The sequence below is a fragment of the Chlorocebus sabaeus genome, chromosome 1, assembly GCF_047675955.1.
Source record: "Chlorocebus sabaeus isolate Y175 chromosome 1, mChlSab1.0.hap1, whole genome shotgun sequence".
Lineage (NCBI taxonomy): Eukaryota > Metazoa > Chordata > Mammalia > Primates > Cercopithecidae > Chlorocebus > Chlorocebus sabaeus.
The window spans coordinates 99795517-99820238 of NC_132904.1; the positions used below are offsets into that span (position 1 = coordinate 99795517).

Genomic DNA, 24722 nt, shown 5'->3' on the forward strand with positions numbered 1-24722 from the left:
TTGGCCAGGCTGGTCTCGAACGCCTGACCTCAAGTGATCCACCCGCCTCAGCCTCCCAAAGTGCTGGGATTACACCATGCCCAGCCGCCTTTTAAACAAGAAAGTCATTTTACTTACGAAATAACAATGAAAAGGATTTCAAAGGGGATGACTAATTTTTGGCGTTCTGAAAGTATTGACCTGAATTTATTATTTTTATGTTAGGAACCATTTTGGAAGAACTATTTTAGAACAAGCTAGTTAGAATAACTTGGGCAGAAAAACCCACATTATATATTTTTTAATATTAGAATTCTTTCTTGAGGGCATTATTTTTCTGTTTTTCCATGAACTTGAAAAGTTATCATTTTGATAATTTGAAAAATAATGACAGATATGATGCATATGGATGAACAGTTTTAAAAATTTTATACTAGTCTGCTATACAATTTCAGTTCCTGGATTTTTATTTGGGTCTATGAACCTAGCAATGTTACATAATACTTTAAATTTGGACTAATGCACCAGGAAGATTAGTTGACATTCTTTGTAAATGGTATGTCAAATTTCTCATGGAAATTCAAATAGCAATTAGTGAGGGAAAACTGGCATATTAAACTCAAACACCTGTCCCATAACAATCAATATCACATTAGTATTGTAAGTGGTGATTTAGTGTCAGTGAAAAAATAATCTCTCAATCTTCATATAAAACTTATTTGGTTATTTTGAATGTTATTGTATATAGTTTTAAATCTGAAAAATTATTCTGAATTTATATTTGGATGAACTGTTAGATATAAGCAATTTAAAACTAGTTTTATATACATTTTGAAGTAACATAATAGTTTAACTCAAACCTGGCAATCAGTGAACATTTTTCTTTAAATTATGTTCCTAAATATGTTAAAATCTAATATATTTTACTTGTAAGATTTTAGCAATAGGATGTCTGTTGATTTTTTTCTTTAGTCACCTCCAGGTTTAAAGAAGAATTTAATGCGTACTTACGAGTCTTGGACTCCTGAGCAAATTAGCAAAAAAGATAATATACATCGAGCTCATGCTCTCTTCAGTCTTGCATGGTTTCATGCTGCATGTCAAGAAAGAAGAAATTATATTCCTCAGGTAAGTAAGACCATGTCTTGGATATATTCTAAGCTTTATATTTTTGTATGTTAAAATATTTTTGTGGCCAGGCATGGTGGCTCATGCCTGTAATCCCAGCACTTGGGGAGGCGGGCGGATCACCTGAGGTCAGGCGTTCGAGACCAGCCTGACCAACATGGAGAAACCCCATCTCTACTAAAAATACAAAATTAGCTGGGCATAGCGGTGCATTCCTATAAGCCCAGCTACTCCGGAGGCTCAGGCAGGAGAATTGCTTGAACCTGGGTGGTGGAGGTTGTGGTGAACTGAGATTGTGCCATTGCACTCCAGCCTGGGCGACAAGAGTGAAACTCCACCTCCAAAAAAAAATATATATATATATGCGTGTATGCGTGCACGCGTGCATGTATATATGTGTGTGTATATGTGTGTGTATGTATATGTGTGTGTAAATTGCATCACTCTTCCATCTTTAAATATTTCCCATCCTCTTTTTCAACTTTGTCCACTTCTGTTGAGGAAAATCTCTCCTCAAACTGCCCTCCTCACCCTGCTCCCCTTTTAACCTCTCTATTTCAGTGCCATGTGAAAACAAGAGCATAGGTTCTGGAGCTAGACAGACTTGCAGTTGAGTCTTGACTCGAGAGTTTCTTGCAGCGATACCTTGGTAAACTGTTTTAACTCCCAATAAGCATCAGTTTCCTCAACTGGAGAATGAGAATAACCATCATATTTACCTTTATTGTGGGCATTAAATGAAATAGTATATGTGTGTGTATATATAGGTGTATATATGTGTGTATATATGTGTCTGTATATATGTGTGTATATATGTGTATATATGTGTGTGTATATGTGTGTGTATATATGTGCGTATGTGTGTGTATATATATGTGTGTATATGTGTGTGTGTGTGTGTGTATATATATAGTGGCACACGCCTGTAGTTCCAGCTACTTGGGAGGCTGAGACAGGAGAATCACTTGAACCCAGGAGGCAGAGGTTGCAGTGAGCCGAGATCGCGCCATTGCACTCCAGCCTGGGCGACAGATCAAGACTCTGTCTCAAAAAAAAAAAAAAAAAATTTGTAATGCAGTATTATAGCTAGGTTTACATATTTACATAATAATTTGGCTCATGACTTAAATTTATATCCTTAATCTGATCTTTTCTGCTAATCTTCTAGACTGTATATAGTTAACTACTTCACATCTCATTGTATTAAAGTATTAAGAACAATTTGTGACCCATCATAAGCCCTCAGTGAGTGTTAGGTATCATTTTTATAGTTTATATTGCATAGATATCTCAAACTTCAAAACCTGAATTCCCCACACCCGTCATTTCTTCCCAGCAAAAGCCATTAGTATCTGTCTACTTCCTCAGTCTACAAACTCAGGAGCTGTTCTTGATATGTTGTGTTTCATAGCTTCCCTATCCAATCCATCATCAAGTCTTATTAATTCTACTTCCAAAATATAATTTAAATATGAGGACCTCACCATTTTTTAAGCCTCATCACCTCTCACCTGTACTACTTTCTGAATTAGTTTTCCAACTGTTCTTCCTACTTTTTGCATTTAGCAACCAGAATTATCTTTCTAATATATGAATTTGGTTATTACTTTGCTTAAAATTTATCAAGTGACTTTTTATCATACTTAGGGGAAAGATACGCAAATACCTTACCACAGTCCAGAAGAAAAGACCCATCTATCTCTTCAGCCTCCTCTCAGACACTTTATGTCACTTGCATTCTACACTTCAGTCATGCTGGGCTTCTTTAAGGTCTTGAATCGATCTAGCTCTTCCTCACCAAAGCCTCTCTGTTACTGTCATCACAATCAACTGCATTTTTTCCATTGCCATGGCAGTCGTATCTGGTACTGATGGTCAATTCTTGTTGCCAAATGTTCCTCTCAGCTGTAAATTGCATCACTCTTCCATCTTTAAATTTTTCCCATCCTCTTTTTTCAACTTTGTCCACTTCTGTTGAGGAAAATCTCTCCTCAAACTGCCCTCCTCACCCTGCTCCCCTTTGAACCTCTCTATTTCAGTGCCATGTGAAAACAAGAGCATAGGTTCTGGAGCTAGACAGACTTGCATTTGAGTCTTGACTCGAGAGTTTCTTGCAGCGATACCTTGGTAAACTGTTTTAACTCCCAATAAGCATCAGTGTCCTCAACTGAAGAATGAGAATAACCATCATATTTACCTTTATTGTGGGCATCAAATGAAATAGTGTATGTTTAGTGCTTAACACAGTGACTGGCTTGTATCCTGTCAATAAATATTTGTCAAACAGATGAAATAGTAAATAATAATAGCATTGTGTTGTTTCTTATAATATGTATACTACACTTATGGGGAGGACTCATTGATCAGAGTTAACTTGCTCAAATAATCACACCTAAAAAGTATAGAGTTCCAAAATGGGTAGGCACATCTCCCTGTAAATCTTTTTTTTCCTAACTTCTCTGACCTCCGTCCTTAGCCTAATATATCAATTAATCCTGACTGATAGATGAACAATACTGATAGTGATTTACCTTTATTGAGAAAAGTTACATTAAAAATTGAGATTGTATTGTTTTTATATAGGCACATAGTATAAATAAAAACGATATAAAACGGTTTGTAATGAAAAGTTACGTTCCTCCCTACTTACTTCCATGCCATCCACTTTCTATTCTCAGAGGGTCCACTATTAACCATTTCTTGTTCGTGCTTCAGACAGTTTGTATGAATATATAAACATTTTATTAATTTATATGTACATTTATGTTCTTTATAACTCAAACGGTAGGTGGTGTATTACAAACACAGCTCTGTACCTTGCTTTTTAAAACAATATATTTGACATTGTTAAGTGACAGTGTCTATTTAATGCCTAATTTAAAAATATTTTTTGTATTACATAATATTGCTATACTTTTTTTTTTTTTTTAGCAGTTTTGTATTGTTGAATGGGCATATACATTATTTTCAACTCTTGCGATTATAAAAAAAAGTTGCAATGGATATCCCTATGCATGCTTCATTTAACACCTATTCATAGCTGTCAGTTTTTAAATGTGGAATATTTGGGTCAAAGAATATATATATATTTTTAGAAATCTATAAATATTACCAAACTTTTATCCATAGAGGATACAGCAATTCACTTTCCCACACAAAAAAAGTTTGAGAATGTCACTTTTTTTCATACCATACTTTTGTTCTCATAAAAATCATAACACTGGAGGTAAATGTAGACAAAATATATATACCTATGACATGGTCTCTGACAATAGAATTGTTAGAGACAAGTTTTATTGTTAAAGACCATGTCATAGGTATATATATTAAGCAATATTGATAGCAACAGTTTTTTAATTTGAGGGTTTTAAAAGTATTGATCTTCAAGGTATTAAACATTTTTAAAAAATAAACTTTCACATATAAGGTCTAACAGAATGATATAAGAAATTTTATTAAGACTTTTGAATTGTTAGAAAGTTTAGATAAATATTAGAGGAATTTTGTTAATGGTTGATGGATACATATCCTTTACAGATCTTTAATTCTTAAATCTGCTAACTGAGCAAAATTTAAATCTTTTGTTTTCATAATATCCATAATATTCTTTAAAAAAAAAAAAAAAGTATCCAAATGCTATTGACCCCAAGTTTACACATACAGCTCAGATAAACTTTCTAGGCTCTATGTTTGCCTATCTAACAGTTGACATACCCAGTTGGATGTCTCAAACATGTCTGAAAATTCACATGTTCTGGATCAAGCTAGAATTTAAGCTTCCCAAGTGCACAGATATTTGTCTCTTGTTCATTGTTATGTTTTAATTGAACAAAACACGGCCTGGTATGTAGCAGTCCAAAACTTTACGTTTTTGTTTGATGTGTTTGTTTAAATGCTTTGTTAAATTTTTGTTTGGTGATCTCATGATATTCCTTCCCAAATCTTGTATTCTTTCAGTGTTTCACTTATTAATAATGATATCATCCATCATCAATTTGAATGAGCAATAAGCTGAGAAGTCATTCTTAACAGCCCTCTTTTTGGTGTTTTCATACTCCATTACATTCCAATACAAAAATTCTGTTAGTTTTATTTTCCTAACGAGTTCTTAAATCTGTCTACTTTTATCTTTGTATGCCACCCCTCTCCCTATTAGGGTGACTTTCCCTCTCCTCTAGATTAGGTCAGATCTCTCTCATATGTGTGAAACATACTAAATGTTTCTCTCCATCAGTTATTATCATTTTACAGTTGTATATGTATTTGAGTGATTGTCTCCACCCCACCCTTTCCCATGTTTTACTGAAAGCTACATGAGGGCAGGGATATTTTTGTTCATTATTATATTCCCAGAGGCTGACATATAATACATATTTTTACAATATTTTTTGAGTGTTGAATGAATGAATGAAATTTGTATCAGTATTCCTAAATAATATCCAAGTCTAAATATATTTTAGCTTGAACTTATTTTATTACATAGAACTAGTCAATAGAAGCCATATATAAATTATTTTATGTTTCAATTTATTGTCTATACAATATAGAGCTCTATGAATATTCATTTTATACAAACATTTTAGCTAGTATAGGTATATGATTTTAGTTCCAATGTGAATGCTTTGTGAGTTCAGTATGAATGAATATACTGCTATGTGCTTTTGGGCTTTTTTTGGTGCAATATTTTTTTGTATGTTTGTGAAGAAAATCCACAATTCTGAAGGATAAAATTATAGGAAATATCCCAATGTATATACAGTAATGAGAATAAAAAATTTAATATACCAATTTGTTCTCTATGACTATGTTGCTACATAAATCACTAAAACTAGTATTGTATTATAAAGTACTTTTCGTGCTATGGCCAGTAAATTTTTTTTTTAAATTTACTGTTATTTTAGATTTATGATGTGTTGGATTTTTTAAAAAATTCTCAGGAGTTATGTATTTTTTAAGTCTATATTGGTCATTTTGTTTAAGGACAGTGATACATATATCTCTCTGAGTACTGTTTAGTTGTTTACTTAAAATGTTTTTTGACAGGGTTGGACCAAGTTTTATGAATTTTCTTTATCAGATCTTCGGGCTGGGTACAACATTATTGACAGACTTTTTGATGGTAAGTTCTAACAAAAATTTTAATCTCATATTAATAAAATATTTTATCTGAGGTCTTATTAACTATATGTTTTCTTCCAAAGTGGCTTCACTTCCTATCACAAAATTTGCTTTTGCTTTTTATTTTATTTTTTATTTGACGGCTATACCTCTGTTATCTCAGAGTTCTTATATGAATCTGTTCTTACATGGATTCTTCTTTCTGGAAGCAGAAAGCTAGAAAGACCTTGTTTTTACTTTGTGGCCTTCAGAAGTTTCAGGTGTTGACTGAACTTTTCAGATGTCTTTCAAGGGAACTGTTAAAATTCAGGAGTATAGCAGATTAAGATTAGTACCAAGGATTTGTGGAGTCATAATTGAATTACTAAGTAGGATTCAGGAAACAAGGTACAAATAATACATTGAAACAGAGCAGTAAATAAAGCCATGTAATCTGATCCCCTAAGTCCATCTAGCTATCAGCCTCCTTGAAAACAGGAACAGTTTAATCTCTAAAGTTTATTGTGCAGGGCCAAGGGAGGGGGACACTAGAGTTTAGACCAATGATGGATTAGAGAATAGAATATGATGATAATAATCTCAAACTTAAAAATGTCACAAACAGATCTTTCAATTCCTGTCTCCTCCCCACCCCCAACCCTGCAACCCTGCCAAATACTTTTTCCTGATTCTGCCCCCGTTTCAGTAGATGGCCCACCATTCATGTATTAATAGTTGTTCAAGGCTAAAGCCTGTGAGCCACCCTGGATTCTTTTTTTTTTTCTCTCATACTCAGACATCAGTGCTTTGGCAATTTCTATCCTTTGCAAATCGCATCATGATTCTATTCACTTCTTTTCCAAAGTGTTGGCAGTCCAAGCAATGATTTCATACCTGGTCTTCCACTTTAGCACCCTTGCAAACATTCTTCATACCATAAAAAATTTTAGTTTTTAGAAATACAAACTAAAGCATATAATTTTCCTGTTTAAAACTTATATCCATATTTGGCATCTTTATGTTCCTCCGACAAGCCAGACTTGTTCTCACTTGAAGGTTTTAATAGGTATTCTTCCTTCTGTCTGAAATGCTTTCCTCCCAAATTTTCATATGGCCGCCTTCTTCCTATTGTTCATTTCTCAGCTTAGAGGTATCCTCTTGAGAAGAGAATTGCTTCTGGAGATTGATTTCTTACTGCTGAATCTGAAGTAATCCAATCATTCTCTATCCCTTTGTCTTGTCATACTGTTTTAATACATTAGTACTACCTGAATATCTTCTTGTTTATTCATTTTTTTCTTATTTTGTTTCTCTCTTCCCACTAGAGCATAATCTGTTTTAAAGTAAGATTTTTGTCTTGTTTACTGTGTATATTCTTGAGGTTTGTAACAGTGCCTAGCCCATCATAGGTACTCAATTATTATTTGAGTTAATAGCATCGGAAATTTTTTCTATAACTTGTCCTTGGCAAAAGGATAAGGATGGACAGCTAGGATGTGACCAAGTCCCATTTTAATTTATATATTTTTGAAGTTTAAAAAAACCTATTTAATGAACTATATGGACAAAAAGTACTTAAAAGATTATGGCTCAATGAAATTTCCACAAACTGAATTCCCCCACGTGGCCAGCACCTTAATTAAGAAACAGAACATTATAAGTGCCACTGAATCTACTCATGTAATGTTGCCTTTCAGCCTCTACCATCCCCCAACTTTACCTTCCCCTGTTCCTGAGGTAGACACCAGACACTTAACTATATAGATTAGTTATGCCTGTTTTTGTGAAACTGAAAACATACAGCATGTATGTTCTAGTGTTTGGGTTCCTGTAGTTGACACTATATTTGATAAATTCAGCTATATGGTTGCATTTAGTTGTAGTCCATTTATTCTCAATGCTATACAGTATGCCTTTGTGTAATTATATGTATATCTGTTGATGGACATGTTGGTAGTTTTGAGTTCGGGATGATTATGGGTAATGCTGCTATACCTTTAGGTGAATATATAGATGTATTTCTGTTGAGTATATATGTAGGAATAGAATTGCTAGGCCATAGGGTATGCATTTGTTCACCATTACTAGTTGATGCCAAATAGTATTCCAAGAGAATTTAATTCTACATCAGAAAAGTACACATAAATGTAGAATTCAATAAATTTCCCATAAATTGAACCTATGTAACTTGCACACCCCCCCCCAAAAAAAAATAAAAACAGCTTTATCAGTATTTTAGAGGTGACTTTTTTCTACTCCTTTCTACATACGACCCAACATTCCCCACCTCATACATGGGTAACTACTTTCCTGACCCCCATGAACTGTTGTTTTTAACATTTGACACTGATTTTTTTTTTTTTTTTCTTTTTTTTTTTTTTTGAGATGGAGTCTCGCTCTGTCCCCCAGGCTGGAGTGCAGTGGCCGGATCTCAGCTCACTGCAAGCTTTTTTTTTTTTGAGAATATAGACTAATACTTTTTTCAGCTTGCCTAAAGGCTTGGTAATTTTCCAAAATACTTTTGAATATTTATTTGACTTTTATAATACCACTATGAGGCTATTAGTGTTAGTGCTCTTTCACAAAAGAGAAACAACAGAACTTGAATGATTTATCATTGTGTTTCAAGTTTGTGATAGAATTAATTAATAGCATTCTAAGACATATATAGATAGATATCTTACACCATTATGTTTTAAATAAAAGGCAGATCCTTTTAAATGATATTGAACCTCAGAGTAAAAATCTGTTAAATCTTGTGATTACAGAATTTTCTGATATGAAGGAACTTCCACATGTATAGAATTCAATGCTAAAAAAGAGAAAAAGTTCTAAATCTTGGGAACAATTGGTATTGAGAGTAATAGCCATGTGACCTAGAGCAAGTTTCCTAATCTTTAAGCCTGAGTTTCCTGATCTTTAAATTAGGAATAATAGTAGACACAACCTCAGTTTATTTGAATATCCAGAAGTTTAAATTACAAAAGCCATGTGAAGCATTTAACATTTAGTACATTTAATATATGGAGTTAAGCTATCAGTAATGGTTGACTGTAATTATTGCTATTGTTGGTAATTTGAGTTCTATTCATTTTATTTTATCCTGAACAACATAAAATTTGTTTTGAGAAAAATAGGTAGAAGAAAAATATTATTTTCTTATAAAAATTCTATAAAATATTTCACATAATGACTGCTGTTTCTATTTTATACGTTGAAAGATACACTAATATGTCTGTATTCCTTACTGACTTATCAGTGACTGGCTAACTTATCAGTGACTAAATGATAAAGGTATCATTTAGTGAGTATCAGGACAACTAGAAATTCGAGTCCCGGTGAAGTCCTTTGTTTAGTCACTGTTGACAAGAAGATGTAGGCAGATAACAACTTTATTCTTCCACTGTGGAGGTCCCCTTATCCTGCAGCAGGCAACCTAAATCAATTATGTTCCAAGGCATGTAGATAATCAATTTTTGTCATATCTCTAAATTTTATAGTAATGAAATAGAACTATGCTAGTAATGCTAACAATAAAGTTTATTAGCTAGTTTAAATATAGTTATGTGTCTCCTGTATTTACTGTAGATCTGAGATTTAATTCTTACATTTTAACATTACCACAAAATTGTGATGACAAGGATATTTCTGTTGCAAAATGAAATAATACCTTATACAAGAAGTTCCTGACCAACATGGTGAAACCCTGTCCCTACTAAAAATACAAAAATTAGCCAGGCATGGTGGCACGCACCTGTAATCCCAGCTACTCAGGAGGCTGAGGCAGGAGAATCGCTTGAACCCGGGAGGCGGAAGAAGCAGTGAGCTGAGATCGTGTCATTGCACTCCAGCCTGGGTGACAGAGCGAGACACCATCTCAAAACAAAAACAAAAACAAAAAGTTCTATTGTGGTTTTTTAATATTACATTTATCTTCTATTAAAATAGAAAGTAGATAGTTGACTATGTAAAATCATGACATTTAGAAGAGTGTAATGTGTGAAGGTGTTTTGTAGAGTTTCCCTGTTAATCAGATTATTTTATAAACTGACAGTTTCATCAAATGTGTAAAATTATATTTTGGATAGGTCCGCTTAAGGAATTTCCAATTTAAGTAACCAGGATTGTGTGGCAGATAATTCAGATAATCTGACTGGATTCAGAGTACCTCATTTCTATTTCAGATCTTTGTGTAACTTTCTCATTTTGGTGCCTTAGCCTTCCTATCCCTTAGGAAGGTTTCTCCATATGTATAATTGTATAATATTAATACTTCTATCTTTGCTATGAGGATTAAGTGAATTTATACACGTAAAATATTTGGAAGATTTTACTTGATTAAAAAATCTCAAATATTATTTACTACTATTAATATTAATGGTCATTTGAATAAATGATTTAGTTGTATTAAATTTATTTTGCTGTATGTTATAAATATAACTCAAGCCAGGAATTTAGTTAATGTTTTAAAAATGAAATTAATAAAAGTGTTTTTTTTAAATTATAGGTGCCAAAGATATACAATGGGAATTTGTACATGGTTTACTTGAAAATGCTATTTATGGAGGACGTATAGATAACTATTTTGACCTTAGAGTTCTTCAGTCATACCTGAAGCAGTTTTTTAATTCTTCAGTTATTGATGTATTCAACCAAAGGAATAAGAAAAGCATTTTTCCATATTCCGTATCTCTACCACACTCCTGCAGCATTTTGGTAGGTAAAATGAATGATTTTCAATCTATTTCCAGGTAGATACATGAATCATTTCTTACATTGTTAAATATATGTTACTTCTTTTCTAATGCACAAGTAATTATTCACAGTGTGGATTATTTGTTACGACAATATATGGCTTGATTCTCTCAACTTTAGTAAGGCATCCTAAAAACTTTTGAGTACTTACCGAAAGTTGGGTGGTTGATCATAATAATAGGCTGGTCTGTAGACAGATCTTGAAGGGAGTGGCCAAAGAAAATTCAAAGAAGGTAGAACTGCTGTGAAAAACTGCAGTGAGGGAATATGTACTTCATAGTAGTCATGCGTGTACTCTCATATATTGAAAAATAGGAAAGAAGACAAATACTATTTAATATGTGTCTTCAGTTTCTGGCTTGTACACTTAAAGCTTGCCTAAATATATAAAAGAAATTTACTTTGTTTTTCACAGCAATGTTTTGTGTATCTGTTTCAGTCAACTGTAGCTTTTTGCTTTGAACAATCACATGAAAGCCTCCTAGAATGCACTCATCTTTTCCAGAAAATAGTAATAAGTATAGCTGAAAGACTTCAATTCTAATTTATTTTGCCACAAACCTATATGTGTATCCATGTGCAAATAATGCTTTATTAGAGTACCATAATTATACGTTTCTTCTTGAATTATAAAGGCACGTATCTATTCAATTATGTAGTTCTCTCAGTTTTGTGCTATTTTCTTTCATCCAAATATTTTTCAAGAAAAATCCTTCATTTGGCACATAATTGTCAAAAAACAAAAGTTAAAAAAACTATTAACTATATTACTCTTGACTGTCTTATTGCCTTAAGTATCCTGTTTTATTTCTAGTGTCTTTAATTTACTCATTCATTCAATAATATGCATCGGACATCTGCTTAGTGATAGTTCTGCTCTAGGCATTGTGGATATAGTAATGCATCTGTGGAGTTTACCTTCTAGCAGAAACTTAGAGTGAAGGAGTAAATACAGAATATCGCATAATTATACATTTATTTCAGATAGTGTACCCCAACAAGTCTTCCAACTCTATTGTTAGAAGCTTACATTGAAAAATACAATTCATACAGAAATGTATACATCATAAATGCATAATTCCATGAACTTTTATACATAGACCACATGAGTGTAGCCAGTTCTGGGGTCAAACAGAACATTATTAGCTTCCCAGAAGTTTTCCTTTTGTTCCCTTCTAGTTACTACCTCTCCCACAAAGGGTATATTATCCTTACTCTAACAGCCTAGTTTTCCTGTTTTTGTGCTGTTTATATAAATTTTGTCAAATGGTATATATATATATATTTCTATGTACAAATAAGGATAAATCGGTCTGAATATGTAACTGCCAATTATTAGTCAGCATTTCACTGTATAGTTCTAGATAGACGGAAGACTCTAGCCAGTCTAGACAAGAAGATTTCGTAGCTATTTTGAAATGAGCAAAGTGTATACCTCTACAAAGAGTAAATATTTTTAAATTTATAGGATAACTTACGAGAATCACTGTTTAGCTTTCTAATTGAGTTAGACGAAAGACACTAAATGTTACCCAGGATAACACATGCACACATATATGCAAACATACACTCATGTACATGTACATATACATTTATACATACATATTGTGATTGAATACCTCGAGGAAATTTATAAATGCTAAGCTAAAGGATTGGAAGAATTTCAAAGAACAGCATGACTTTCCAAAATGTGACATATTTACAGGTCCTGGACTTCCTGGAGTCCAACTGTCTCCTTGGAAATACTTCAGGGTCAGCTGCCAAGGATAAGAAAGGATGAGGGGAAGTCAGAGGCCAAGTCTCCCCATGTCTACTTCAGCAAACACAGTTTAGATGCACGTGCAGTACTTGCCTTAAAATAACTTCTCTTTGTGAAAACAAAACAGTTTCCATGTTTAGGCCAAACTGAAAAAGTCTTTTTGTCTGCACTTAGTTTTGATTTAAAGTCATGAGTGAGTAACTGTTGAGATGAGTGCTTAACAAGCCAAGCTTATTCAATGCGTAGGTTAGTTCTTAGGATGAAATGATAGGATTATCAATGCATTTTATCACACCTCACCAGCAAATTGAAGACTAACTGGAATTGCTCTATTATAAAGTAATTTACAAAGCAGTGCTTGCGTAGTAGTGTGTGTCTACACGTTTACAGGTTTTCTCTAAGTTAAAAAGAAACAAAAGTAGATTGCTTGAATATTTGTCTTAATTTAACATGAGCAGAACTGCATTCTGCAGATTGGTCTTTGGTAAGTTACAGGAAAAAAATTTTAGAGCTTTCCTAAAAACATCTAACATAGTAGCTTACATATCGTAGGCATAGTCACTCAAATATGTTTAAAATAATTCAGGGTCCCTTTGTATGTGGGAGTTAGGATAAGAAAATATAAAATCAAATAATTGAAGTGTGAAGAAGTATTAATGATAATGCTTCCCATAGATAACTGAGTTAATATGCAAAGTGAGATTTATCTAGACAATAAAAATACAAATAATAATTTAACATTTCAAAGTATTCTTTCTTATTTCAGTGATTGCAAGTTCAATTTTTATTTTTGGCTAGGCGTGGTGGCTCACGCCTGTAATCCCAGCACTTTGGGAGGCCGAGGCGAGTGGATCACGAGGTCAGGAGATCGAGACCATCCTGGCTAACACGGTGAAACTCCGTCTCTACTAAAAATACAAAAAACTAGCCGGGCGCGGTTGTGGGCGCCTGTAGTCCCAGCTACTCGGGAGGCTGAGGCAGGAGAATGGTGTGAACACGGGAGGTGGAGCTTGCAGTGAGCCGAGATCGCGCCACTGCACTCCAGTCTGGGAGACAAAGCGAGACTCCATCTCAAAAAAAAAAAAAGGAACAATTTTTATTTTTAAAAAGTAACTGTTTTTCACTTTTTTATATTTAGGACTATCGCGCTGTCATTGAGAAACTTCCAGAGGACGACAAACCTAGTTTCTTTGGTCTGCCTGCCAATATTGCTCGCTCATCTCAGCGCATGATCAGTTCTCAGGTAACCTAAAAAGATCATCTACCTTCAAGAAAAGTTGCTAGTGAGCCTGAAGGAGACAAAATTAAATGTGATTTAGTACCGTAGACCCTACAAGCTTTATTTAAACATTTTATTTTATTTTCACAGCACATTCCAGTTTTACTTTAAATATACTTTTAAAAATATTTAATTTTCTGATTTTTTTTTCTTTTTAAACTTTTATTTTAGATTCAGGGGGAAATGTGCAGATTTGTTACATGGATAGATTGTGTGTCATAAGGGTTTGGTGTACGGATTATTTCATCACGTAGGTAATAAGCATAGTGCCCAATAGGTAATTTTTCAATCCTCCCTCTCCTCTCACCCTCCACCCTCAAGTAGACCCTGGTGTCTGTTTTTCCCTTCTTTGTATCCATGTATACTCAGTGTTTAGATCTCACTCATAAGTGAGAACATGTGGTATTTGGTTATCTGTTCCTGCATTAGTTTACTTATGAAAATGATCTCCAGCTCCATCCATCCTTGCTATGAAGGACATGGTCTTGCTCCAGCTCCTTCGCTTCCTTGCTGCAAAGGACATGGTCTTGTTCTTTTCTTATGTTGCATAGTATTCCATGTTGTCTGTGTATCCCATTTTCTTTATTCAGTCTACCGTTGATGGCCATTTAGGTTGACTCCATATCTTTGCTATTGTGAGTAGTGCTGCAGTGAACATTCACGTGCATATGTCTTTATGGTAGAACCATTTATATTCCTTTGAGTATATACCCAATAATGGGATTGCTGGGTCAAATGATAGTTCTGTTTTAAGTTCTTTGAGAAATCGGCAAACTATTTTCCACAATGGTTGAACTAATTTGCATTCCCACCAGTGGTGTATAAGCATTCCGTTTTCTCTGCAACCTTGACAGCACCTGTTATTTTTTGACTTTTTAATAATAGCCAATCTGATGGGTATGAGGTGGTATCTCATTGTGGTTTTGATTTGCATTTTTCTAATGATCACGATGTCAAACATTTTTTCATATGTTTGCTGACCACATGTATGTCTTCTTTTGTGAATGGTCTCTGCATGTTTTTTTTGGCCCACTTTTTAATGGGCTTGTTTTTTGTTTGTTAATTTCTTTAAGTTCCTTATAGATTCTGGACATTGGATCTTTGTTGAGTACATAGTTTGCAAACATTTTCTCCTATTCTGTAGGTTGTCTGTTTACTCTGTTGATAGTCTGTTTTGCTGTGCAGAAGCTCTTTAGTTAGGTCTCATTTGACAATTTTTGTTTGGGTTGCAATTGCTGTTGGCATCTTTGTCATGAAATTTTTGCCAGGGCCAATGTTCAGAATTGCATTTCCTAGGTTGTCTCCCAGGGTTTTTATAGTTTTGGCTTTTACATTTAAGTCTTTAATCCATCTTGAGTTGAATTTTGTATATGGTGAAAGGAATGGGTCCAGTTTCCATCTTCTGCACATGGCTAAGTAGTTAACCCAGCACCATTTATTGAATAGGAAGTTCTTTCCCCACTGCTTGTTTTGTTGACTTGTTAAAGATCGTCAGATTGTTGTAGGTGTGTAGCTTTATTTCTGGGCTGTCTATTCTGTTCTATTGGTCTATGTGTCTGTTTCTGTAGTTCTCTTTGTGGAGATCTTTCACCTGCATACTACTGTTAATACTTCTTAATTATATTATGAAATTCTCATAGTGAATTTTTCCATTCCAGAAGTTCAGTTTGGTTCTTCCTTAAAATGCCTATTTCATTTTTCAGCTCTTGGATTGATTTACTGGATACTTTGGATTCCTTGGATTGGATTTCAACTTTCTCCTGAATTTTGTTGAGCTTTTTTTGCCACATTATGCATTCTTTGTCATTTCAGACATTTCAATCTGATTAGGGACCATTGCTGGTGGGCGGGGGATGGGTATATAGTGGGCTCCTTTGAAGGTAAGGGGACACTGGCTTTTTGAATTGCCAGAGTTTTTTCTGATTCTCATCTGGTGGGGCTGGGGTTCCTTTAACTCTGATGCAAGTTGGGTGCACCCAGCTGGGTTTGGTTTTGGATGCTTTCAAAGGGCTAAGGCTCTGTACAATGTCTTTATTTGTGGGTGAATTCTTGCACCTGATTTTTGGCATCTACTAGCAGAATAGTGTTTAGTGTTGTAGTTTGGGCTGCAGTCCAATAGACGGCGCTTAGGAGTAGTGGCTGGTAGGTAGGCTCTTAGCCCTGTGGTTTTTTTTGTATTTCCTTGATTTCGCAGGCATGTTCTTGGGGACGAGGGGAGGGGTGGGGAATAAAACCATCTCACCAGGGCCCCCTCCTTGGCTTTGAGTGAGCCTCCTGTGATCACTGGCGCCTTGCCTAAGTTTCTTTTGCTACGTGTTCGGGGTGGTGGGGCTCCCTCTGACAGGCTGCAGCCGGGAGATAGGCTGGCCATACGCTTTCTGGACCAGCCCTGTGGAGGGAGGTACGAACCGCTTCTGTGCTGGCCCACAAACCTGCACGTCCCACCCCTCTCAGTGATCTGAGGGTGGGCGCTTCTCCCCAGCTCCAGTGCTGGCCGCAGATCTGGGCTTAGTACTCCTGAGCTGCATACGCATTCCGGGGACACTGGAGCAGCCCTTGGCTTGGGGTCGGTGTCTGGCTGAGCTTGGGGATCTGAAGTGCCTGTAGGTTGCTTGGAAAATACTCAGATAGTGCAGAACACTCAGGCAGGGCTGTGGAGGCTGCACTGTACACACGATCCTGCGGGGTGGCTATGGAGGGGCTCGGGGGTGGGAGGGCCTGCAGAACAGATGCGCCCTAATCCTGTGGGGGAAGCCAGCCCTGCTGTCTCTTGGCCGGGCAGTCAGATGATGCTAAAGCCTCTCGGAGGGTGATGGGGACCCCAGGGGAAATGGGCACTTATGACCTTGCTCTACTACAGTGCAGCTGTCCTGCACACAAAAGCTCCTGAGCTCCACACCAGCTGAAGCACTGTTTCTGCCTAGTCTCCAGGCAGATCCTCCAGCAGCTCACACGTCTCTGAGGGATGTGGAGTCCCCAGTAGCTAGGATCCCATAGATCCAAGGTGAGGGTGAGATGTCCCTCAGTCTCCTCACTCATCACTTCCTCAGGAGTTGCTTGGGGCCGGGAAAAGCCCCCAGCATCATGTTAAGGCACGTAGGGTTCCAGCTTCCTCCCTCTTCACCCTGGGCATCAGCGTCACTTCTCCATCTACTCTTGGTAGTGTTTTCTTTCCAAAGATCTGCCCAAATTTTGTTGGATTACTTGATAATTTGGTATCTCTCAGTGGGAATGGTTCTTCCTGGCTGCATCTGGTCAGCCATCTTGTTCAGCTCTCTCTATTTTAATGTTTAAACTCAAGTTCTACCCATATACATACGTTTGTGTGTGTATAATACATATATTTGAATACTCAGATAAAATTTTACAATACTTAAGCAAATAAGGTTAATATAATTAAAGGTTATTAAAAGAATAAAAGGTTATTTCATAGACTCCAATGAAGTATTTGCTTTGGGAACCTTATCAATAGAAGTTCGAGAGCCTTCTCTTGAAAGTTCTATTATTAACAGAACATGGCTTCTGCAACTGCTAGTCTTAGTATCATTCAGGTTCTGGGGAACCTGATTTAGCATAGTTTGGATCAATTATCTAATGAAGGTGATAGCGTAACATAGAGCAGATACAGCCTTACAGACTTGGAGATACAGGAGAAGACATGCAGAATGTTCAGCATCTTCATCTTACAGGGAGGCCAAGCAGCTACCCATATACAGAACTTATTTTGCTCCTGGGCCATTAACAAGAGCCAAGGGTGTGTGGGTCATCTTGGTACTTAGAAGCTGTAGCCTTAGTTTCCCACCAATCTTCTATTTCATGTTAGCTACAAAAGTCTGGTGCTTGTATACCAACACACAGCTCCCCAGGCTAAGTGGAGTCCCAAGGAACAGGGATTACATGACAAACTAGGCAGATAAAACGTTCCACGCTTATCTTAACTAGTTTCTAAGAAAATAGTACTATGAGAAGATAGACTCCGATGTTATTTCCCCAGACTGTCCTGATTCAACCTGCACTTCATTTTACTTTTTCTCACTCAAATATACCAAAAAATTATCCCAAATTTATCATAATATGATCTAATTTCTACTAGTTTGTCTTGCCTTAGTATTCCAATTTTTGTGAATACTTTTGGGATGAAACGAAGATAACATTCTTCCTAAGGTTTTTTGGTAACACATATTTTCTTATTTGTATTTAACTGTTAGTTTGTTTCACTACTTATTTACTTGAGTACTTATTTTTTTAATTACCATTTTTTACTTAAAAGGGTTTCACAGTGTCTCAATTATTGTAACATTTTATTTTTCAAATTATAAAGATGTATATGTAACTGAACTAATAAAATTTATATATTTAGAGATGTTTTTCATTCCAAGCCACGTTTAAAATGCCCTTATTTGAAAGTAAATATTCAGATACTACAAAGTTTGATTCGACACCAAGCCTGTCAATGTACTTGACAAGAAGTAGATTAGAAAACATTATTTATCATGCACACGTTCAGGGATACAAGAACAGATATTGCATCAAGTATTTGATGATTTGGGCTTTTAAGGACAGGCTAATGCCAAAGTTGTATAGCCAATTTTGTACAAATATGAAGGCCGAAAATGAGTACATACATTCAAGGCAGTGACCACAAGTTGTGTCTATCTACTGCAAATTGTTGATGATACTTATGTACACATGCTGTGTGTCAGTAGTTAGGAGCTTTTTTTCTTTTTGTAACCTGCTGCAGTACACACACCACATGGCGTTCTCAACCACATCAGCTAATACAGTCTTTTCCTCAACTTTTTCACTGTTATGATTACTCTAGGGATGTTACATTAACCAAAATGTGAAAGTCAAAAGCAAGAGACTTTGGGTTTTGTTTTTGATGGTGAGGAGGGGGAGAGACAAATTTGATATATTATTTTGAATTGCCCATGCAATAATATTTATTTGAGTTGCCATAAAATATCTATTTGGAAATGTCTAGTAGGAACATAAACGTAGGGAGGCTTCAGATGTAGATATGATAAAAAAGATTTGACAAAAAGCAGTACATCTGTGAGAGAGGAAGCTGTGGGAATTAGAGATTGATTGCTAGGGAGGATGAAACAGAAAAGAAAGATGCCTGAAGGTAGAATCCTGGGAAATATCTATAATTAACACATATTTGGAGATGGAAAAGTCTTTGAAAGAATTTTAGCAAGAGTGATCTGCATTCAGAAAACAAGACAAGCAGAAGAGCTTTAAAAGACAGTCTTCAGGTGATGGAAGGGGGGTGATGCTGGTTGTTCAGGGAGTGGAAGAGGAAGGCTAAGTTATAAAGAATTGGGCATTATTCAGTATTTCAAAATCTTTTCTAGAATCATCTCTGTAGAATGTTAGAGGATAGAAATCTAATTGCAATAGTTTGGGAGGGAAAGTGGATGAAAAAGTGATGCAAATGAATATAGGTGATTAATTTAGGAAGTTTGGCACTGACCAGATCTATGTCTCTACCAATAAAAGTTAAAGGCAAAATGTAGGTAATCTAATGTGAATACAAGATTCAGGGAGAAATTGTTACTATTGATGTTGGAAGAAACTGAAGCATGTTTTTTCTGTACTCTCTTACAGGATTCTGAGTTATTCAAGGGTAGAACGTGTATTTTTCTTTTTCTTTTTGTTTTCTTTTTTTGTTGGGGGTTGGTGTGCCAGTACCTGTTTATGGATTATACCCTTAGTATCCTTAGTACTTTCTATTAATGAATATTGCTTTTGTTTTAAAGATGTATTTTCCATTTAAAGCAACTATAAATATCATTTGAGTTGATTCAAAAAATTGTTAAATATTTTTGCTATTAGCATTTTTGGGTATAGGCATTTCAAGATTTCTTTATATCTTTTCTAGAATTACTCTTGCCACTGCTTTTGCTTATTTAAATTCTTCATTCAATACCCAGTCCAAAGCTTATCCTCTCCTGAAGTATTTGTATTGATCCTCTGGTATTTTTTACTTTTATATATCTCAGCTATCCAACATTATTTGCCACTAATATAATATTAGAATAGGTTTTGGAATGTAAAGGTGAATAAAAATAGTCCCTGTTTTGAAGGAATTCAGTTTAGTGGGGAGAGAAATGTGTAGAAAAAGTCCCACTGCCACATAAGTGGTACAGTAGAAACGTGTTCTACTAAGTATGCATCTTGTGAATTTATATCTGAATAAATATATGTACTTTTCATTTCATTGCTGAAGAAAAAGTTTTTGCATGAATTAGATCATTTGTATTATGTTTGTACAAATTTCTGCAATCAAGACAGTTTGAGTAAATGAGAAACACTTTAAAATTAAGCTAAATTAAGTTCTTCTGAAGAAATCTTTAAAGCAGAAATTATACTTCTCTTTTAACTTCAGACTTAGCAATGTTTGAAATTTTGCTTCTTTTAAATTAAAAAAGTAATTGTAGTTTATACAGCTTTTTGTTTGGTTAAAACATACTTTTGTTTCAGAAAATGAAAACTAAACAATAATTTTTAAATAACTAAAGCTCTAACCTATTATGATTAATATATATCTTTACCCAGATAGGACAATATCTTCTATGTGTTATGCATATTAACTTTTGTCTCCCCAGATAAATAAAACAGTTAAAATAGCACTTAGTAAATAGTAGGTCCCTTTATGACAATGCTATTCTCTTCATCTCCTTCATGTCCGTCCTCCTCTTGTACCAAAACTGGCCAGTCACAGTACTTTTATCTCTCGAATTAAGCAGCATATGGCACCAGCAGACTCAGACACTGAGACAAAAATGATACTACTTTCACTGGATTTCATACATTGGAATGTTAGTAGTCTTTACTTGCTGGTGATCATACTTGGAGTGAAAGAAGAAAGGCTGTTGTAGTCAATAATAAGTAAACCTCAATGATGTAGAGAACTTGAAAGAGCATTGTTTCTATTCTTTCAACAATAGAAGCCAGACAAACTGCAAATTTATAACTTTCTTTGAACCTCTCAGAGATGAAATTGCAGGGCAAAAACTCTATGAAATCTAAGGAGATGCTGCAGTTGCCTAAAAAGAAGTGACACAACACAAACATTTGCTTACTTGGGGCATATGCACCCAGGCACTGTTAAGAATTCAGCTAGAATAGTTAATAAATTGGTCAAGGCCAAGTGTAGGCTGCTAGTGTATGAGGGCAACTGATATAGGTGTTCTTACCCCCTCACTAGCTTTTTCTCCATGGCCTCTTACCTGATGAGAGTATTCAGGAGTTTTGTGTGTGTGTGTGTGACAGAAACCTGAGGGAGAGATACACAGCTATTTTGTGGGGAGGGGTCCGTAAAACTCTGCCCCTACCCTAAATAAAAGGAATCTGTAGACCCCCATTTTATATAAAAGGTATCTTCAGAGGAGTTTGAAACCTGTACTGCAAAAATCACCCTCAAATCCAGCCCAACTCCTCATTTAACACAAATCCCTAAAGGCCTATCAGAAAGAAAGTTACATGCATTTGTAAGCTTTAAAAGTTCCTTAGTCTTTACTGCTCTAGATAAAATTTCAGCTTCCAAGAAAACATTACAGAGTATATGAAAATGCAAGAAAAGGTACCACTCTAAGAGACAGAACAATCCAGAGAACCAGAAAAAGATAAGACACAGATGTTAGAACTACCTAACAGAAAATTTAAAATAATTACAATTTTTATGTTAAAAGTTCTGATGAGGCCAGGTGCAGTGACTCACGCCTGTAATCTCAACACTTTGGGAGGCCAAGGCGGGCAGATCACAAGGTCAGGAGATCGAGACCATCCTGGCTAACACGGTGAAACCCCGCCTCTACTAAAAATACAAAAAATTAGCCGGGCGTGGTAGCATGTACCTGTAGTCACAGCTACTCGGGAAGGTGAGGCAGGAGAATTGCTTGAACCCGGGAGGCAGAGGTTACAGTGAGCCGAGATCGCACCACTGCAGTCCAGCCTGAGTCACAGAGCGAGATTCCGTCTCAAAAAAAAAAAAAAAAAAGTTTGATGAAAAAGCATGATATGCAAGATTAGATGTTTAATTTTAGCAGAGATATGGAAACTATAAGAATGAATAAAATGAAAGTGCTAGAAATAAAAAGCACAGTAACAGAGATGCAGACTGTCTTCAACAAGTTTATAGATTTGATATAGCCAAGGAAAGAATCAGTGAAATTGAAGATAGAGCAATAGAAGTTACCCAAACTGAAACATAAGGAGAAAAAAATGGAAAAAAAAAAATAGAACAAAGCATCCATGAATTGTGGGACAAAATTAAACAATCTAACCATTGTGTAATTAGTATTCACAAATCCACAAAGCTTAAAGGATGCCACGCTGGATAAATTTCCACCACCTCACCCTGTCTTAAAAAACAAACACACATAGGCATAAAATACTAAAACTGAAAAAGACTGAAATAATGAAGCTAGCAGCAGGGTAGAGAAAGTGTTGTGGGGGAAACACACACCACATACAAAGAAACAAATACTAGAGCAGCCTTTTCCTCAGAAGCCATTCAAGTCAGAAGATAATGGAATTGTGGTAACTTTAAATTGCTCAATGAAAAAACTGGAAACCACAAATTCTAACTTAGCAAAGTATCTTTCAAAATGAAATAAAGTCTTTCTTGGCTGGGCATGGTGGCTTACGCCTGTAATCCCAGCACTTTGGGAGGGCAAGGTGGGCAGATCACTTGATGTCAGGAGTTCGAGACCACCCTGGCCAACATGGTGAAACCCCATCTCTACCAAAAATATAAAAAATTACCTGAGTGTGGTGGCATGCACCTGTAATTGCAGCTACTCAGGAGGCTGTGGCAGTAGAATCACTTGAACCCAGCAGGCAGAGGTTGCAGTGAGCCGGGATCACGCCACTACACTCCAGCCTGGGTGACAGAGCAAGACTTAAATAAAACAATTTATTGCCAGCAAACTTACTCTATAAGATTGTTACAGGAAGTTCTTCAAACAGAAGAGCTATGTTTCCAGGCAGAATATAAATATAATTACATATTAACACACATTTGAATGTTTACAAGCCAAATGGCTTTGTTTATAATTTAATACATAGCAACTATAAAAGTATTTCCATATTTTTGAATTCAAAGTCAAATTGTTATAAAATTGTGTGTGTAAAAAATGTAGAATTATTATAAGGTTTATATGGTTTTTTTTGTTTTTTTGTTTTTGAGATGGAGTCTCGCTCTGTCGCCCAGGCTGGAGTGCAGTGGCACGATCTCGGCTCACTGCAAGCTCTGCCTGCTGGGTTCACGCCATTCTCCTGCCTCAGCCTTCCGAATAGCTGGGACTGCAGGTGTCTGCCACTTCGCCAGGCTAACTTTTTGTATTTTTAGTAGAGACGGGGTTTCACCTTGTTAGCCAGGATGGTCTCAATCTCCTGATCTTGTGATCCACCCGCCTCAGCCTCCTTATGTGTTTTTAAAAAGGAGGCTTCTGAAAACCTTGATGTGTCATTGAAACTCAGTTCTACTATACTGGCCTCCCAACAGGAAAGCCTATATCATTCATGGGAGGGAGTGAATGCGTGGTTGTGGATATGGGTACACGTGACTATTTTTTAATGGGATGTGTATTTGTTGGATTTTACCAATAAGTTGTTTCTAAGGATGTATTTTAATTCTAATGTATCTTATCTGTCAAAAATCCAATAAATAGAAGAAAGTTAATAGAAAATTTTATCATCATCATCATTTAAAGACCATAGAAAATTAACTTTAATGTAGAAATTTCTTTTTCTCTTTTAGTGGAAATTAGATTTTGAAAACATCTATAAGTTAAACTCTAGGAGGTTTCTTTTATTCAGTAATATCATGGTTTTATGTAACTGTTTTGTCTTTTTCTTTTAAATTCTTATTTTTCCTTTAGATGTTTGCATTTGTTAATAACGATTCAGTGATGGTACATTCTCTAGGCTAAGAACACTTGCAGCATGTTGCCTAGAAAGAAATGGTGTAAAATTTGTTATTTTTGAACAAAAGTCAGAAAAATATGGGCCAACTTTACCTTTGAAAATATCCTAACTAATTTAATGATTTGAATGAAATCGAGATACAATAAAATCTTACTTTAAAATTTTTCCATCTCTGTTAATTCCTGAGGCAAACACAGTAATCTCTTCTAGTCTCTTCACCAGGTAGCTATGTAGCTAGTAAAACACTGAAGATTCTACTGGTAAAGAAAAAAAGCAAGCAAGGATAGTGGGGTAAATTTGGTATTTCTGGCACAGGTAGGGTAGAACAGAATTTGGCTACAAGGAATATCTATTGTAAATCCATTATAAATTATAAATTGGATAAATCAGTTTGTAAATTTAAATATCAAATGTAAAATTTGGTTTTCATTCTAACAATTCCAGGTAATGAAGTTTTTTTTTTAATTACAAAAACCATTTTTAGTTACCAAAAAGTTTTAGTTGACATTTTATTACTTTTTAAAATAAATTCAAAGTTTAGTACCAGTATCTAATATATAATATCAATATAAATAGCCTATAAATAATTGTCTTAAATTTGAAGATTTTGATATACTCCAGCAATTGAAGACATTAAGTACCTAAGAAATGTCCATTTAAATTTGAAAATGTTCTGGTAAGCAAATTTCTTAAATAATTAAGGTAGAGAGGCTTTTTGTTTCATGGTAGAATTGGCTGCTTGTAGAACAAAGACTACAGTAGACTACTACAGTATGATCATTTTGCAGA

At 35.3% G+C, this 24722-nt stretch overlaps 1 protein-coding gene across 3 annotated transcripts in view; it reads left to right on the forward strand.

Annotated features, from left to right (window-relative positions):
* Window positions 1-24722, forward strand: part of DYNC2H1 (dynein cytoplasmic 2 heavy chain 1) — a 370568-nt gene that overhangs the window by 197974 nt on the left and 147872 nt on the right. For all 3 annotated transcript variants that reach the window (XM_073020665.1, XM_073020669.1, XM_008020676.3), the window contains 4 exons: window positions 952-1107; window positions 6151-6226; window positions 10712-10920; window positions 13857-13961. In XM_073020665.1, the coding sequence (XP_072876766.1) occupies window positions 952-1107; window positions 6151-6226; window positions 10712-10920; window positions 13857-13961 (546 nt within the window). The remainder of the gene's footprint in view (window positions 1-951; window positions 1108-6150; window positions 6227-10711; window positions 10921-13856; window positions 13962-24722) is intronic.